The 16,244-nt window shown below is 39.6% G+C and overlaps 1 protein-coding gene across 8 annotated transcripts in view; it reads right to left on the minus strand.

Moving 5' to 3' along the window:
* The window catches only part of ARID1B (AT-rich interaction domain 1B), a 440,654-nt gene that overhangs the window by 170,479 nt on the left and 253,931 nt on the right, over positions 1-16,244 (minus strand). For 5 of the 8 annotated variants that reach the window (XM_032338637.1, XM_032338633.1, XM_032338636.1 and 2 more), the window contains exon 5: positions 5,701-5,742. The exons of the other annotated variants lie outside the window; for them this stretch is intronic. In XM_032338637.1, the coding sequence (XP_032194528.1) occupies positions 5,701-5,742 (42 nt within the window). The remainder of the gene's footprint in view (positions 1-5,700; positions 5,743-16,244) is intronic. 8 annotated transcript variants of the gene reach the window in all.

Genomic DNA, 16,244 nt, shown 5'->3' on the forward strand with positions numbered 1-16,244 from the left:
GATGTTATTTTTCCCTAAGATATTTAATCAATCAACATATGGATAAAAAAGGAATACATCAGAGTACACAAATTTAGTATTTATTTCAAAAATCTGATTTTTAGGGGGTGCCTGGATGGCTCAGTCAGTTAAGCGTCCAATTTGGACCAAGCGTCTCAGTTTTGGCTAAGGTCATGATCTCGGGCATGGAGCCTGCTTAAGATTCTCTCTCTCCTTCTCCCTTCGCCCCTCCTCCCACCCTGCCCCCTGGCTTGTGTATGCCTGAGCATGCGCTTTCTCTCCCTTAAAAAAAAAAAAAATCAATCAAATCAAATCTGATGTTTAGATAATTTAAACTTAGACTTTCCTCTAAATTTTAGGTGCCTAAAACAAATACTAAAAAATTTTTTGCCAAAATAGGATTAAAAGGTGAGTAATATTAAGTATTAAGAGGAAATACTTGGGGCGCCTGGGTGGCTCAGTGGGTTAAGCCGCTGCCTTCGGCTCAGGTCATGATCCCAGAGTCCTGGGATCGAGTCCCGCATCGGGCTCTCTGCTCAGCAGGGAGCCTGCTTCCTCCTCTCTCTCTGCCTGCCTCTCTGTCTACTTGTGATCTCTGTCTGTCAAATAAACAAAAAAAAAAAAAAAAAGAGGAAATACTTAAAATTTTTTATTTAAATATTAGGAAAAATTATGAAATCACTAAAATCCTTAATTCTATGCCCACCTTTGCCAGTAATAAGCTATGACTGTGGGAACAAGGGATCCTTTGGCTTTCAGCTCCCTACATCTCTAACATGGAGGAAGGCGAGACCAGAGGATCTTGAAGACATCCAGCAGGAGTAAATTTTAGGATGCTAGGACGGTATAATTACAGGAAAAGAAAGAGGGAAAATGCAGAAAGGAAGAGACGAAATGAGGTGTAGGTCCCGCAATAGGGTTTTAGAGAAAAGGCCTTCCTGAGCTTTATACGCCCTTCTTAGGGTTTGGTTTGTAAGGTGGGGGTGGTGGTGACAGGCTGGCATTCTGCTCCCCCAGCAGGAGCTGGGATCCAGTACTAACAGCTTGAAGGGTGCCCACGAGTGAAGGGCTCTGTCACCTGTGGGCTCCTGCGGTGACCTACAGTTTCATCATTCTTCTTGTTCTTTTATAGAACAGATACGCTTACCCTTGATTTTTCTTACCATCAGTTTAAAATGACCACCCCATGTACATTTTTTTGGGTCAGAGTTTCTATCAAAAATTATAAAAATGAGCATAAAATGTAGAATTTCTTTTTTTGTTTCAAAGAACATGCCAGCCAAAATAGCGTATCAAAGTAATTTTTGGATGTGTGGAAGTCGAATGCCCATCTCGAACTGGAAAACAAATCAACTGATAATATATAATACACATTTCCGTTCACCCACCTTTAAAAGGAAAAGTCTTTTAAAATGATTTTGGTAACCAAATTGTGGTATAGCCCAAACAACTAAGTACTAAGAATTCACCCCAGGAAAAATGTTGTACTGAACCAGGGAGATATTTTTAAATCTTTGTCTAGGTTTTATGCATATTCATTCATTCAGCAAGACATTCAAGAAGCAGCCCTGGAGCCGGAGGCAGAGGTGCCACCACGAACACCAGGGAGGACTGAGGCGGGCGGAGCGCGATCCGGGGTGGCTGCGGAGAAGGAAGCCTGCGAACTCAGGGCGGAGCACATAGGAGGAAAATCAGCAAAGCGCAGTCAGGGGAACCAAGGGAAGAGGGCATGGGAAGGAAGAAGGGGCCAACTGAGGCAGATGGCTGCAAAGAGGCAAGTCAGATGAAAGGAAGGACTGGGACCTTGGCAAGAGGGGAGAGTGGGGCAGAGGTGCGGGCAGGTGAGCGGAGATGGGAAGTGAGGAGGCAGGTGGCCGTGTGGACCTCACTGGCTCTTAGGACATCCCAGAAAGAGAACAGGCTTTGGGGCTGATCGTCATGGTTCCCATCCCACTTCTGTTACTCATTAGCTGTGTCAGATTCTATTTCCTTCCCCAGGATTGAGAAAAACAACAGCCCCTAACTCACAGGGAGTGGGTTAACTACAAATCTTGCTTCTTTATGAGTCTTGACTTAGCTATCCACAATAAGCGAGAAACAAAAGATATTCATGATCATGAAATTTGAAAGTAATATATTTAGATTTTGGTAAGATCTCTTAAGAAATTCATGGAAAAGTTATAATTATCTAGTCTTTCTTTTTAAATGACCCAGGAATATTTTACTAACTTCCCCTTTTTTGCTTCTCTACTATAAGTCTCTTTGTAGAACGCATAAGCAGCAAACTTTTTAGTCTTTTCTATGTTTAATAGCATAATTTTATATATATTTCCTTAGCTGATTTATCACCTCATAATCATTAGCAACTTTAGTGCATTAATGACACAGAAGACATACTTATCTTGAAAAAGAACTAACCCATGTTGTCTGCCTCTGTGACTCCTAATTTATTATTCTAGAGAATTACAAACTTCTTAATATGTTTAAGTCTTGATGAGAACTAAAGTCAAGATCAATGATGTATAGTTTGTAGAACTTTTCTTTGCTAATATATTCACTCATTTTTCTTTTATTTTGAAGCATCTCTATTCACTACAATTCTTATTTTTGTAAAGTACACATGATTTTAAATTAATTAAGCATCCTTCCAAACTTGTATTGAAAACAAACTCCAGAAAATCAAAGTTGCCTTACTTCAGAGGGAAAAATGAGAACCACTGGAAAACAGCTGGAGTGTGTACTGTGGTATTGTCATTAGCATTTCAAATTCAAGTTACTTTTGACTAAGAAAGGCCCAATAAAATGATGAATCAGGACTTGAGAAACTAAGAGTTGCAATGTATAAGAGCATAGCGATCTCTCATTAGATTAGCTTGAAAAAAAAATTAATCTCAAAGTAGCGTGAATGGTCATGAGAACCTGGAATGCCTACGAAATCGCTTCCTTGCGTCGCAGTCAGTACACTCACACACAAAAGCAGGCTGTTTGTATCTCTGGGTCTCAATGTGTTTAAGCTATTTTCCAGCAAGACTGATGGAATTCATGCTTCAATCTTAAGTAAATATGAAGCTTGCAGGCTTAGGAGGAGAAGCATCCAAGGGGTGAATAAGTCGATAGTGCCAAAAAAATAAAAAAAAATTAAAAAGGCAAAGAAAGAGCAAAAGCACATTAAAAATCAGCACTGAGAGGATCAGAGACACACACCGGGCAGACGCACACTCCAGCATGCTACTCATTTGTGAAGGTGATGTCGTTAATGTATTTCCATGGAGCCAGGTATCTGAGTTCTTTTACCCATGGCATAAAAATGGGAAAAAAAGCGTCAATTATGAGTAAGTGTTCAGAAACATGACCAACACTGAACACCCAGACCTTTTAAGAAACAAGATAAAAATGTATTTGCTGGGGGGCCTGGGTGGCTCCATCGGTTAGGCATCTGCCTTTAGCTCAGGTCATGATCTGGGACTGAACCCTGTGTTGGGCTCCCTGCTCAGCAAGGAGTCGGCTTCTCCCTCTGTTCCTACCAGACTCGTACTTCTCTCTATCAAATAATTAAATAAAATCTTTTTTAAAAAAGTATTTGCTGACATGCAGATAATGAAGCAGTAACAAAAATTCAAATTTCTCATTTTTAGTTACAAATGTCAGCACCTGGGTACCCATACGCAAAGGTGGAAAACTCCCGATTCTTTGAAAAATCGCTGAATTATCAGGAAAAAAATTCAAACTATTGTCTCTACAAATTGAATTGAAGACTGCAAAAGCAATCTGCTAGTTTAGCCATAAAACAAATGCAAAGCCTTTTACACAGTGGGGCGGACCATGAGAGCTGCTGGTACAATAATCTTCGTAATTCTGCCGCCGACTCAGTAAGTATGAAGGATTATGGAGATGAGTTCACAAGAACTGACCCTACAGGTTTATTAAATATGCAATGAATATGCTGCATGCATGCTGGGCATTAAATAAAAAATGAAAAATTCCAACAATGACGATATGTTAAACACAGCAAATATTACTGAATTAGCTATACTTCTAACTAGAATTTTCTTTAGTCACTTTTGACAGATACAGAAATAAAAGAAATGTGTTAAGGCAAAACCTGAGTTTGCTTACCACATGTTTCAATATTTATAAAGTCTTATCTTTTTACTTTTAACTTTGTATTTGTTTATGACGTCAACCTTGCTAAGCTTATAACCTCAGGACGGCTTTGATTTTGGTAGTATTACAATGTCATCCACCTCTAATTGCAGCACAACTATTAATCTGTCCTAATAAAATGCCAAGTATCCAGAATGGAAAGAAGAGAAAAAAATTGGAAAAAATACAACTAATGTTTCGTTTTATGCCAAAGATGGAGCACATGGAGGAGTCAGGAGGAGTCATCACCCACACCGTGTGCTCTCAAGTTTCCAACAGCTGTTCTCAGCTCCTGACTTCCAAAGTAATGGATGGCCCCTATACTGTACTTCTCTACCTCTACGTGAAAATGAAGTCAGGCTCCCCAGTTAAGTGCCTCTTACCAATTTACTTTCGCAGTTTAAGAATTACTAGCAAATATGTCCAAAAGGCAAGTCAATCCGATAAAAACTCAACATGTCTGGAAGACTGTGATTCTAAGATCTGTGACTGCTCCACTGTGTGCTCCTTCTCCGTGGGACCCACCGTCTCCTCCTCTGGCTCATTCTCGGCTCCTACTTCTTCCTCATCCTGCATACCCCAGTGATCACCAGGTCCCGAAGACACACTGCCTAAGGACTTCTTTCCTCTCCCACTCTGCTGGCTCAGGTCTGCACTGCCTTTCCCCTGATACATTCAACTGCCCTTCTTTGGTCTCTGGCAAATCCATCTCCCACAAAGTGGCCAAAATCATCTAAGTTGTAAATCCAACCACTACTTGGCTTAAAATCTTTTAATAGCTTCACATTTTCTATAGGATAAAATTCAACTCTTTAACCTCCTCAACCTCCGATCTTATCACACAGGCAAAATTTAACTACTTTTAGCTCCCTCCGATTTTTTTTCACGATTGTCCTCTGACCTGAAAATAGTTCTCGTTTCTCTTGTCCTCCTCGATTGCCTAAATATAATCCACTCTCTCAAGGGATCAAGCTCCTAGAATGCCTTCCCACTCGGTCCCTCCCACTCCCACAAGCCTCCGCATAGCTCTGGCAGGGAGGCAAGGACGCTACAGGACAACTGATCTCTTTATAGGCCTCCCAACGGATCGTGAGCAACTGAAGGGTGGGAACTGAGATTTAATTTAGTCGTGGCTGGAACAGGGGGGGCTCAAAAAATTTGTGAAGCAGGAATAACGAATAAATGGATTAATGAAAGTCGAGTGGCAAACTGAAATAGTGCTCCCATAACATTCCGGGTGGCACTGCAGTGCCCCCCCAGACTGGGAGCCACTGAGTAGATCCTGTTCCCCAGCTAATCCAAACTTAAAGGTCAGTTACTACTAAATGAAACTCTTATTTCCTGTACTGTTTCTTATATTCCCGACATCAGAGAAAGAAGGTAAAGGAAATACTACCATAGTCTAATCTGAATGACAACAGAGGGGACATCTTGAACTCTGGAAGATTTCTAGAACCTCTGCATTTGATAATAAAAACAAGTTCTATCTGTTGAGGCTTTCGATCCACTCGGGGGAGCTGAAGAAACCTACCCAAAAAGCTACATCAGACTACACACCTTGAGTCCAAAGGCGGTATCCTCCGAGGTCAAGACTTCAACCTGAAATCATAAGGAAAAAATAATTTAGGCACGCTCAAAAACGTTCTTCGAGTCTAGCCGCAGATGCCAGAGCACAGGCATGGCCTGGAACTAAGAGTCTGGAGAAAACTGGTATTCAATTTACGTCAGGCATCAAGAAAGAAAGATCTGGGATTCTCTTCAAGAGTTGACTGGGGATAAACACGGGTCATTGCCCTGGGTTCCAGATTTAAAACAGGGCGAGCGCCTATCAAATTAATGTGTTTGCCATCATGTCCAAGTGGTGGTGTAAGTTCCTCAAAATGATCTATAAGTCAGAAGAATCAACTTTCGCAGTTAAATCATGAGATGCTGCATATATGTTGTAATCTTTTATGGACAGTGAGGGGAAAGTTATGCTTCGTAAAGGAATTTCATCATGCTTACGAAGCTGCTAGTAATTTCTTGTCCCGCTCCCATCAGAGTGGGTAGTCCTGAGTCTCTGGAATGTTGCAGAGCAAGAGTGCCTGGAAGCAATACTCAGGAAAAGGCAGGCAGAGTCTAAGCAACAAGTTGTGAAATGATGGCAAAACTTCAAAATTGCTTGTCAGTCTTGTGCATGAGAAGACAGAGCTCATTAACATGAATTTAAAAAGCTGCATGGAACAAGACGTGTATTGATAATTACTGTTTTTTAAACATAATTATTCAGTCTGGTGTGTAGAGCTTTTAACTTTGACTACTACAAAGTACCAATGTATGATGGAAAAGAGCAAGGAAAGAAGGCAACAGAATATGAATATTTTTAAGTGTCTGCAGAAGACAGGGGGCGGGGCACTAATATCAGACTTGCAGGCTACACTGTGAGTTTTCAACCTTTTAAAATCAGGCCTTTGTGGTAGGTGTTTAAGCAGAAGGCACATAGGCCTATCGAATGTATCTTGCTATAAAACAAAATTGGATTCTTCCCTTGAGGGAAGGAAATACAGAAAGGAAGATCATTTCAGGAAGATTGTCATCCAGTACCAAAGTAAAGGGGTCAAAAGAGAAATGAGCAAGAAATTGTATTCTCCAACTGCTTGGCTGAAAGTGAGGCTCCCCCACCACCTGGTACCCGATAGAGACTGGGGCATAAAGCAAGAGAAACACATGATTAGGTATTGGGAAGATGACCAGCCTGATTTGATGAAAACCGTATGTTGCTGATACCAAACGTGAAATGTTGGATCAACTGCAGTACAAGATCATTGTAAGATTCACTGGCATTATGTCTGTTAACGCTTTGATTTCCAAAGCTAATTGTTCGAGTTAGAAGCAAGATCATCTTATAGACTTTGTTGCAGGGTGGGGGAGGGGGAAGCAACAGTTATTGGCAATTTACATGTTTGAATTTCCTAAATCCTGTCTTTCACAACACTAGCTTACTAACCTCAAATAGTTTTACACTGAAACCTCTAATCAACACTGAAGACTCTAGTTAAAGCCAAGGACAAACAACAAATTCACTGACGCTTAACTACTGTAAACATCCTATGACATTTACTCTTAAATTATATACATAGATCATATCTGCATATATTAATGTTAGGTACATTCACTCTTTTGATGTGATATTTTAATACACACACACACAATTATTTAACAATATATTAGAAGTTTAAATCTGCAAAAACCATTCCCAAGGGAGTTCTGTGTTTGCTTAACATATTATAAAAGTCCAAGTAGCAAGAAATTCAAAAGCTAATAGAAATCAATTTAAAGATATGGCTTCGATATATTTGACCACTTGCGATAACAGTGAAACCAAAGTTTTCACGTGGAATTTAGGAACTGTCCGCGCGGCTACGTCATTAGACAGACACACAGACAGACCCTGGAGACTGGAGGAAGGAGGTGGATCTCAAAAGGTCAGCCTCATCCTCCACCCCAGGTTCTAGCTCTAGGAAGGCTGAGGAGGTTTGTGAGTCCTTAGTATTAACCAATTTCATCAGACCAATCTAAAAAAAAGTGTATTTTGTTTTATTCAAAAGCACTATGGCTTAAAACACATGCACTCCAGTTCTACTGAACTGTATTTTGTATTTTCCGTTTCTGAGGGATTTCATATTTCAAGTCCGACACAAAAATAGTTGATTTTAAAAACATGAAATTAACTCCAATTTCATAAAAAATGAAGATCAATGTCATACAAAGGTTTTCATGTTGGACTTAAGAACATTTTACCTAAGTTGGAAGGAATCCCCCTCTAGTGGGAGTAAGGGAGTATTTCAACCTTCACATACAATTTTCAGGTAGCAGTCATTAAACTTAACAATCAGCAGAGATCAGCTGAGCTTTTTTCCCTTCATTATCAATTAAATTTAAATCTTTTAAAAAAGATAATCAGTATTTTATATTTCACAAACCTAAAACACCTGCAATTAATTATTTATATACCTAAATTTTATATATATATATATATATGCACATGCTAGGAGTAGATTTGTATCTATTGGTTGGGATTTTAGTTATTAACCAACCATTACCGTCAAATTTAATTTAGCTATAAAATAGTTTCAATTGGAAGCTAAAACAGGAATGTACAACTGGAAAAAATTAGTATATCTCAGTGGAAAGACTTAATAATGTACTGGGAAGAGAAAATGCTGATGGTTTACATTGACCTGACTCATTAACAAAGACTTTCTGAATATTTACCACATGCAAGGTATTGTGCTTAATGCTACTGTAAGAGCTAAAAAGTGCCGAATTTTACTCAGGTATGAATACCTGAATGAAATGTACTTAAACAATAATTTAAAAACAAATTCATGGGGCGCCCGGGTGGCTCAGTGAGTTAAAGCCTCTGCCTTCGGCTCAGGTCATGATCTCAAGGTCCTGGGATTGAGCCCCACATCAGGCTCTCCGCTCAGCAGGGAGCCTGCTTCCCTTCCTCTCTCTCTGCCTGCCTCTCTGCCTACTTGTGATCTCTGTCTATCAAATAAATAAATAAAATCTTTAAAAAAAATTCATATTCGGAAAGGACCAGATGAGATTATTCACGGTGTCACTTTTCTTTTCAAACTTTGGTTCGGGATGATTTAAAACCAGCGGTGTTCTAAAAACCACCCGGAAGAAAAGGCCACAGGTTCATTATGCACTGTAAAATTTGGACACGATACCCAATGTTCTCCCCACACACAGGCTGTAACAAATGCAAAGACCGAGTACCCCGATGAGAAGCCCTACCAGCATCGCCGGAAAGAACCTGTCAGGGGTCCTGAGCGGCAAAGGTGTGAATGGGTGTGGGCAGGCTAGCAAAGGAGAGGCTTCCTAAGTCCAAGAAAAGGCCCTTTCCACTTGATCCTGTTATTTCAAATGATGCCACCGTCAACACTGTAGAACATCGTTGCCTAAAAGGATTCCGTCTGTAGAGAACTTTAAAGTCATCTCTTCTTTCCCACGTAGCCTGCTAAGCCCGACCTCCATCAAAACCAAAGCGAACCAAGGGTGCCTGGGTGGCTCAGTTGGTTAAGCAGCTGCCTTCAGGTCAGGTCATGATCCCAGAGTCCAGGGATGGAGCCCTACTACCCCCACCCCTGCTCAGGAGGAGGCCTGCTTCTCCCTCTCCCTGCAGCCCCTTCCCCCCACCCCGGCTTGTGCATGGGCACGCTCTCTCTGTGTCAAATAAATCAATAAAATCTTTAAAAAACAAAAATCAAAGCAAACCACTCTAACCTCTAATCATTCCATCAAGAAAATCAGGAAAACATGAACTCACGAATCTGGAAGTGAAAAGTGATTGGTCTCTTCTTTCTTGAATCACTTCTGAAGTCCTTTCTAAACTTTCACTTCTAAAGCATAGGATACTAATATCCAGTAGCGCTTCCATTAAAATAAAGCTATGCCAAAAGTATGTCCCTTTTTAATGAGAAACATTTTTCCTAAAGTCAGGATCACACTGTCACAAAAAGTAAAGTGACAGTGATGGCATATAATCGTATATGAAGAATCTTATTCATAATTAAAGGAACGCAAATCCAAGCTCCTAACATTATCCTACTTTTCTCACCACCGGGTACCAAGATTAAAAATGTTGATAATTACAACACTGATAAGGGTACGGGAAATCCCACCATGGCCTTGCGCTCATTTTGAGAACGTAAGTTGGAATAGTGTACAACACAGCAGTATCCATCAAAATGTATATGCACGTGATTAAGTGCTAAGCCAATAATTCTACTGATATCCAAGTGCAAAAATATTTACTAAATTGTTTACTAGAGTTGTTAGTAACAGCAAAGAGCTGAAAACATCCTGCAATCAAACGACTGTCAACAAGGGAGTGTTTAATAAGTCCTCATACAGCCAAGCCATAGAATAAAATACTTCTGATAAAAAGGAGGTAAATCTATGCATGCAGCTGAGACTTCTATGATGTTACATTAAGTGAAAAGAATCAGGACAGTGTGCGCAGTAAGCTAACAACTGTATTTTTTTTTTTAAAGTGGGGGTGGGTTATATGCTTGATATACTTGGACCATTTCTGGGAAGACATGCAAAAGACACATCGGTGATTACCTCAAGGGAGAGGAATCATTCACTGTATTTTGTCTTATAACGTTAACAAGATTTTTCGTTATGCACATGTGTTTATTGTTCCATTAAAAGTAGTTAATAAAATAAGTCAATAACATAAAAAATGTCCAGTGTCAATAATAATCACAGAAATGTAAGTAAATGTCATAATCTATTTGCTAGAGAAATATATCTTTAGGATCTAATTTATGATCAACTGTTCATAAATTATAAAGTATGTGTACTATGCCATTATTTGAAAAATAATGACAAATAAGAACAAAAATGTACAAAACTTGGGGATGGTTAAATAAAGTGTGGTATTTCATATGCTAGACTGTTACATAATCATAAAAAACTCCCTGTTTGTGAAGTCTTCTATAAGAAAACGCTTATAAACACGTTAAATTTTTAAAAAGCAGAATTAAAAACAGGAATTTGACATTATAAATATCACATCTGTCCATCGGCTTCCTTCATGCCTTCTAGCTTCTGCGCCGCGCGGAAAAATGGCTTCCTCGCTCCAGGATTTTTTACCTACTCATTCATGTTTTCTTTTAATATGTTTGACTTCCACTTTTTCCATTTAGTATTTGACCCATCTGTAATTTATTTTGAAATAACAAGGGGAAGAGGTGACTCAGCTTTAATTTTCCATTTGAATAACTATGTGCAGAATGATCCGCTGTTTTCTCCAGTGATCAGAGATACCACATCTTTACCATAATTAAACATTAAAATGATACAAATTTTGCCCCCAGTTCCAGGTAGGGATGGGAAGAGCAAAATTACCTGCGAGGTCTTCAACCTAAAGGGAGACGGAAGTTGAGGGGAGGTGTCTGAAAATAGTCACCAAGAACCTGATAGACTTTGCAGTCCCAGTATCTGTCCACGAGTAAATCACTGAGAATTCAGATGCTCTTGAAAAAAACAATTTTTGTCTAGATTGGTGTTTGAGGAATGGAAACACTGTCCTACTTACAAAGATTGCCGTGTCCTGCTTTGGATGGGCCGGAAAGAGCAATATACCATTAAGGAGAAGCAGACATTAATAAATAAATTGTTTTCTAAAACCATGTCCCCGGACTGATGACAATTTAAATTGCAGGACAAGCCTCTCCCTCGCCGTGTCCCCACCTCTCTCCCTCACATTCCCCTCCACAGAGCAGCTAACACGGGTTGCAAGGTTTTATTTTACCAAGTGAGGAAGCTGTTTTGTCTTTTTATTATTTCTGCTTGTTATTTTTACTGTTACTTTTCAGTATTTTTTACGTTTTGTAATCCACTGAAAAAATGAACACTTAAAAGAAAAACCATGTAAAACGCTGTCAGTATTCTTCTCTTATTAATTCTCCTCATTCTCCTTATTAGCATGAACGGGCCACATGACAACTCAAGGACACAGCTTGCTGAAACCGCTCAGTGTTTGGTTAGCTGGTAAGAGAACACACAGCGATGCCTTCTACTGCTAAATGTTGCGAGTAAAACCACCAGCCTCTGAATGTATTTAAAATTAACTAAAAGCCTGTCTCTAGTTAGGGAACCAGTAAATATTAATAGCAATGCTAAATTTCACCTCTGCAACTAAAGAGCATTTCTACTATACTAAATACAGTGTAGTAAGATTTCAGGACAGGGGTGCCTGGGTGGCTCAGCGGGTTAAAGCCTCTGCCTTCAGCTCAGGTCATGATCCCAAGGCCCTAGGATCGAGCCCGGCATAGGGCTCTCTTCTCAGCAGGGAGCCTGCTTCCTCCTCTCTCTGCCTGCCTCTCTGCCTATTTGCGATCTCTGTCAAATAAATAAATAAATAAATCTAAAAAAAAAAAAAAAAGATTTCAGGACAGACAGTGGACGTGTTATAATTATGCTTTTGACTACAAGTGTTATGCTCACATCATCTTTTACACTAGGAGGTTAGCTGTGTCTTCATATCCTAGGCTATTACATTTAAAACAAAGGTTGTCAGCATTAGGGTCAGACTCTTCTTTCTAATTAGGTTCTCTGAGTGAGGATACCCTCACTTGACATTCACAGAGCAATCACAAACTCATGATGGCTCCGAGGAACAAAGGCCTTGAGTGTGAATCAAGAGTGTGTAAAAAGAGCCAGCACTAAGCAATGTGAGCTTACAACCCCTTCCACCAAAAGGTGAAATCTCTTATTTCCTTACTCCTTTAAGCTGGGCTAGACATGTGATCTGCTCGGATCAACAGAGTACAGTTAAGAATCATACTGTACCAACTCCAAGTCCAAGAATCAAAAGGCAGTGAATGCATACTTCTAATCCCTCTCTGGAAAGTCAACAAGGTACCATGTAAACAAGCCCAGGCGAGTCTGTTGGAGGATAAGAGACATATTGGTTCTGCTATCACGTCACCCTCAGACCAGTCCACTCCAAGAAGCAGAGCCACTTAGCTGATCAGGAGCTGACTGAAGGGAGAATGAGCCCAGCAGAAATCAGAACAACTCAGGCTCAAGCAGAACTGTCCAACAGGACAGTGAGTTAAATAAGTGGGGGCTGTTCCAAACGCTAAGTTATGGGTTGGTCTGCTGCACAGCAAAAGCCAACACTGTACAACTGGACATCAGGGAACTCTAAGTGTCACAGATCCACTGGCAGAGTTCCAGGCAACAACACTATGATGGTAAAGGCAATTCTAAAAGATCTTGCATATCTACATACTAAGTCCTCCTCCATCTCTAGTCCTATTTGAAATTTTCCAAGACCATAAAATTCTGTCCTAATTCTTCACTGTGGTCTATAAGCAGCTGAACAGTGGGGCTTCTGCCTGGCTAACTGATCCACAATCCCACCTCCGTCCCTCTGTGCACAGTGTTTCAGCTATACCAGCTTCCTTTCCATTCCTAAAAATGATTTGGTTTTGTTTTTAACCTCAGGGCCTTTGCACTTGCTGCTCCCTCCTCCTGGAACACCCTGTACCAGATCTTCTCATTTTTGGTTCCCTTCACATCACTCCTACCTTCAGTTTAAGTGTTGTATCCTCAGAAAGCCCCTCTTCCTCTCCGCTATAACCTGCTGAAATTTGATTGTTTATCCCTAAAATGTAAACCTCACAAAAGCAGGGACCTTGCTATCTCATTTGCCGTTGTATGTTTTTTACCTAGAGAATGCCCGACACAGAATAGAAGCTCAGTGAGTGAGTATTTTGTTTTTTTTAAGTAAGTAACTATTGAAGGAATAAATGTATACATGTGGATGGGTTGAAAACTGTAACGCCATCAAAATATAAGTATGTTATGAACCCAAATTTGATATAGCTCACTCTGTCATACATGTAGATATAACAAGATTTAAAACACGCTCCACCTCATAAAACTACGTGCATTAAAGTCTTATGTATGCACCATTAGGCTGATGGTACACATCCTTGCATTACACACTGGTGTTATTTTAAAAGTTTTACTATATTTAATAATTACATATATGTATTTGATGCATTTGTCTCTCTAGCCAAGAGTAAATTTTAAATTCCTTTAAAAAAATTTTTTTTAAATTGATGGCAATGAAGGCCGTCCTTCAAAGGTTAAGACTCTTTTCTCCCTAATTCCTGAATTAAAACATAATGATCCTCTGAACATGGTACTGTACCAAGAAATGACTACAGCAAATATTTTACAAAGACCACAAACAGCTCACAGTCATTCCAAATTGAATTGGTAGAAGTCAGTTTCAGCTCCTCATTCAGGCCAGTTGACCACAATTCAGCAGGTGGTTACGACTGCCCTGCCCATGGCAGGCCATCACTGTGGATACCAAATGGCGTAAATTCTCCTCAAGAACATCAGCCCTTAGCAGGCTTCAGGGTCACCATGCCACGCCCATTCCGGAGATGACCCCCTGGATACAAAGTGCAACAGGAGTTCAAGTATGAGCACGTAGTGACTAACGCATGTGCAGGTCTGGGGGAACTCCGAATGTTACACCCAAAAACCATCACATGTAGAAAAGTTCATCAATTCTATACTTCCAGTGTTTATCAAGAAATACAGGCTGCAGAATCATGAAAAACATAGATCAGTGCATCTATGCATGATTCATTTAGCTCTCCTTATACAACATGTATGTGCAAATAATGTAAATTCGTGAACAAAACTTTTGAAAACAGATCATACTTCCAATAAAAGCAATGCTTTCATATTCACCCTTAGAACTTTCTATAAATCACATTTTATTAAAGTAGAAGATATATGTACAGTAAAACACGAATTATTCATTATACTATCATTTCTATGTGATGACTTGAAGTATACAGATGAGGCTAACATCTATTTCTTATTAAGATTTTCTGTACTTATTGGGGCGCCTGGGTGGCTCAGTGGGTTAAGTGTCCAACTCTTGATTTCAGCTCAGGTCATGAGCTCAGAGTTGTGAGCCTGCTTAAGATTTTCTCTCCCTCCCTCCTCCTCTTACCCTCCCCACAGCTTATTGTATGACACACCCCTTCTGTCCTTAAAAAAAAAAAAAAAAAAAAAAAGATTTTCTATATTTATTCATAATTTCTAGGAGGTTTGCTGAAGGAATATATAAAAACTACAGGTGTCCAGGCAGTCCAAAAGCTAAAAACTTTTAAGCACTAAGTGGTATTTTATCTAAACTTCACAAAAACAGAGGTAACTCTTTTTTTTTTTTTTTTTTAAAGATTTTATTTATTTGACAGAGATCACAAGCAGGCAGAGAGGCAGGGGGCGGGTGTGGCGGGGGGGTGGGGGGTGGGGATAGGCTCCCTGCCGAGCAGAGAACCCGATACAGGACTCGATCCCAGGACCCTGAGACCATGACCTGAGCCGAAGGCAGAGGCTTTAACCCACTGAGCCATCCAGGTGCCCCATAAATTGAGATAATTCTATTATCTCATCTCCCACTATATCATATTCATTGTGAACTATCATAATTCAACACCATTTTAAGCAACACCTCCTTGTTTACCCAAGTATCTACTCATTCATATATAAATTGATATAAAATGTAACACATTTACTATACTACATAAATTTACTGCACTACAGTTTGATAAATTCAAATGCTCTAAAACCAAGCCAATAATATTAACTTTTTTTTTCTAATTTTAAATACATTTCATAATGAGGAAAATTTTTATCTTAAAAATAACTAGAGGGGCATCTGGGTGGCTCAGTCAGTTAAGCAGCTGCCTTCAAGTCAAGTCATGATCCCAGTGTCCTGGGATCAAGTCCTGCATCAGGCTCCCTGCTCAGCCAGGAGCCTGCTTCTCCCTCTTCCCCTGCTTGTGCTTTATCTCCCTCTCTCAAAAAAATAAGTAAAATCTTAAAAAAAAAAAAAAAACTAGATTAACCTACTAAGGTAATAACACTGAAAACTCGGATGAATTACTATTGACCATACTTAACCCCCTTTCCCAATCCTACCTATCATCAAGGCTAGCTCAGAAAAGCAAGTTGAAGCTTATTATAGAATCAGTTTGCAAAAGATGTTCTACAGATGGGCTGTGCAGACCCACAGATAAAGGCCCATGGGAAAGCGTCTCAGTGTATCTAAGGGTAGGGAATACAATAAAGATGATTTAAAATGATTAGATTACAATGAAAAGGTGTTTTAAAAACAAAAATATTTTTAGATCAACAAATTAAAACTTCTATTGCTGCCCTAAATAGCTGTTTATACATTATTAATTTGATTAGGAGTCACTGGGTTCTTTTTCTGCTACCCTCTCTGCTGTCCACGTGTCCGCGACCAACCCCCCAACGCCCGCCGCCACCTCCTCTCCTCCACTGCCCCGTCACCAGGTTTGCATGAAAAAAAAAAAAGGGGTAGTTGTAAAAACCTTCTTTCTTACTGTAAAATTCCTCTACCAAAATATACATTGTGTTTCGAATACAGTGTTTTCGAAACACTGGAATAACAACAATCTAATTTTTATTACCGTGTATCTTTAATGCCTTTCAAAGTTTAAATTAAGTTGTTTAGGGCTATCTTGATGGTCAAGTTG

The sequence above is a fragment of the Mustela erminea genome, chromosome 4 (genome assembly GCF_009829155.1).
Source record: "Mustela erminea isolate mMusErm1 chromosome 4, mMusErm1.Pri, whole genome shotgun sequence".
Classification (NCBI taxonomy): domain Eukaryota; kingdom Metazoa; phylum Chordata; class Mammalia; order Carnivora; family Mustelidae; genus Mustela; species Mustela erminea.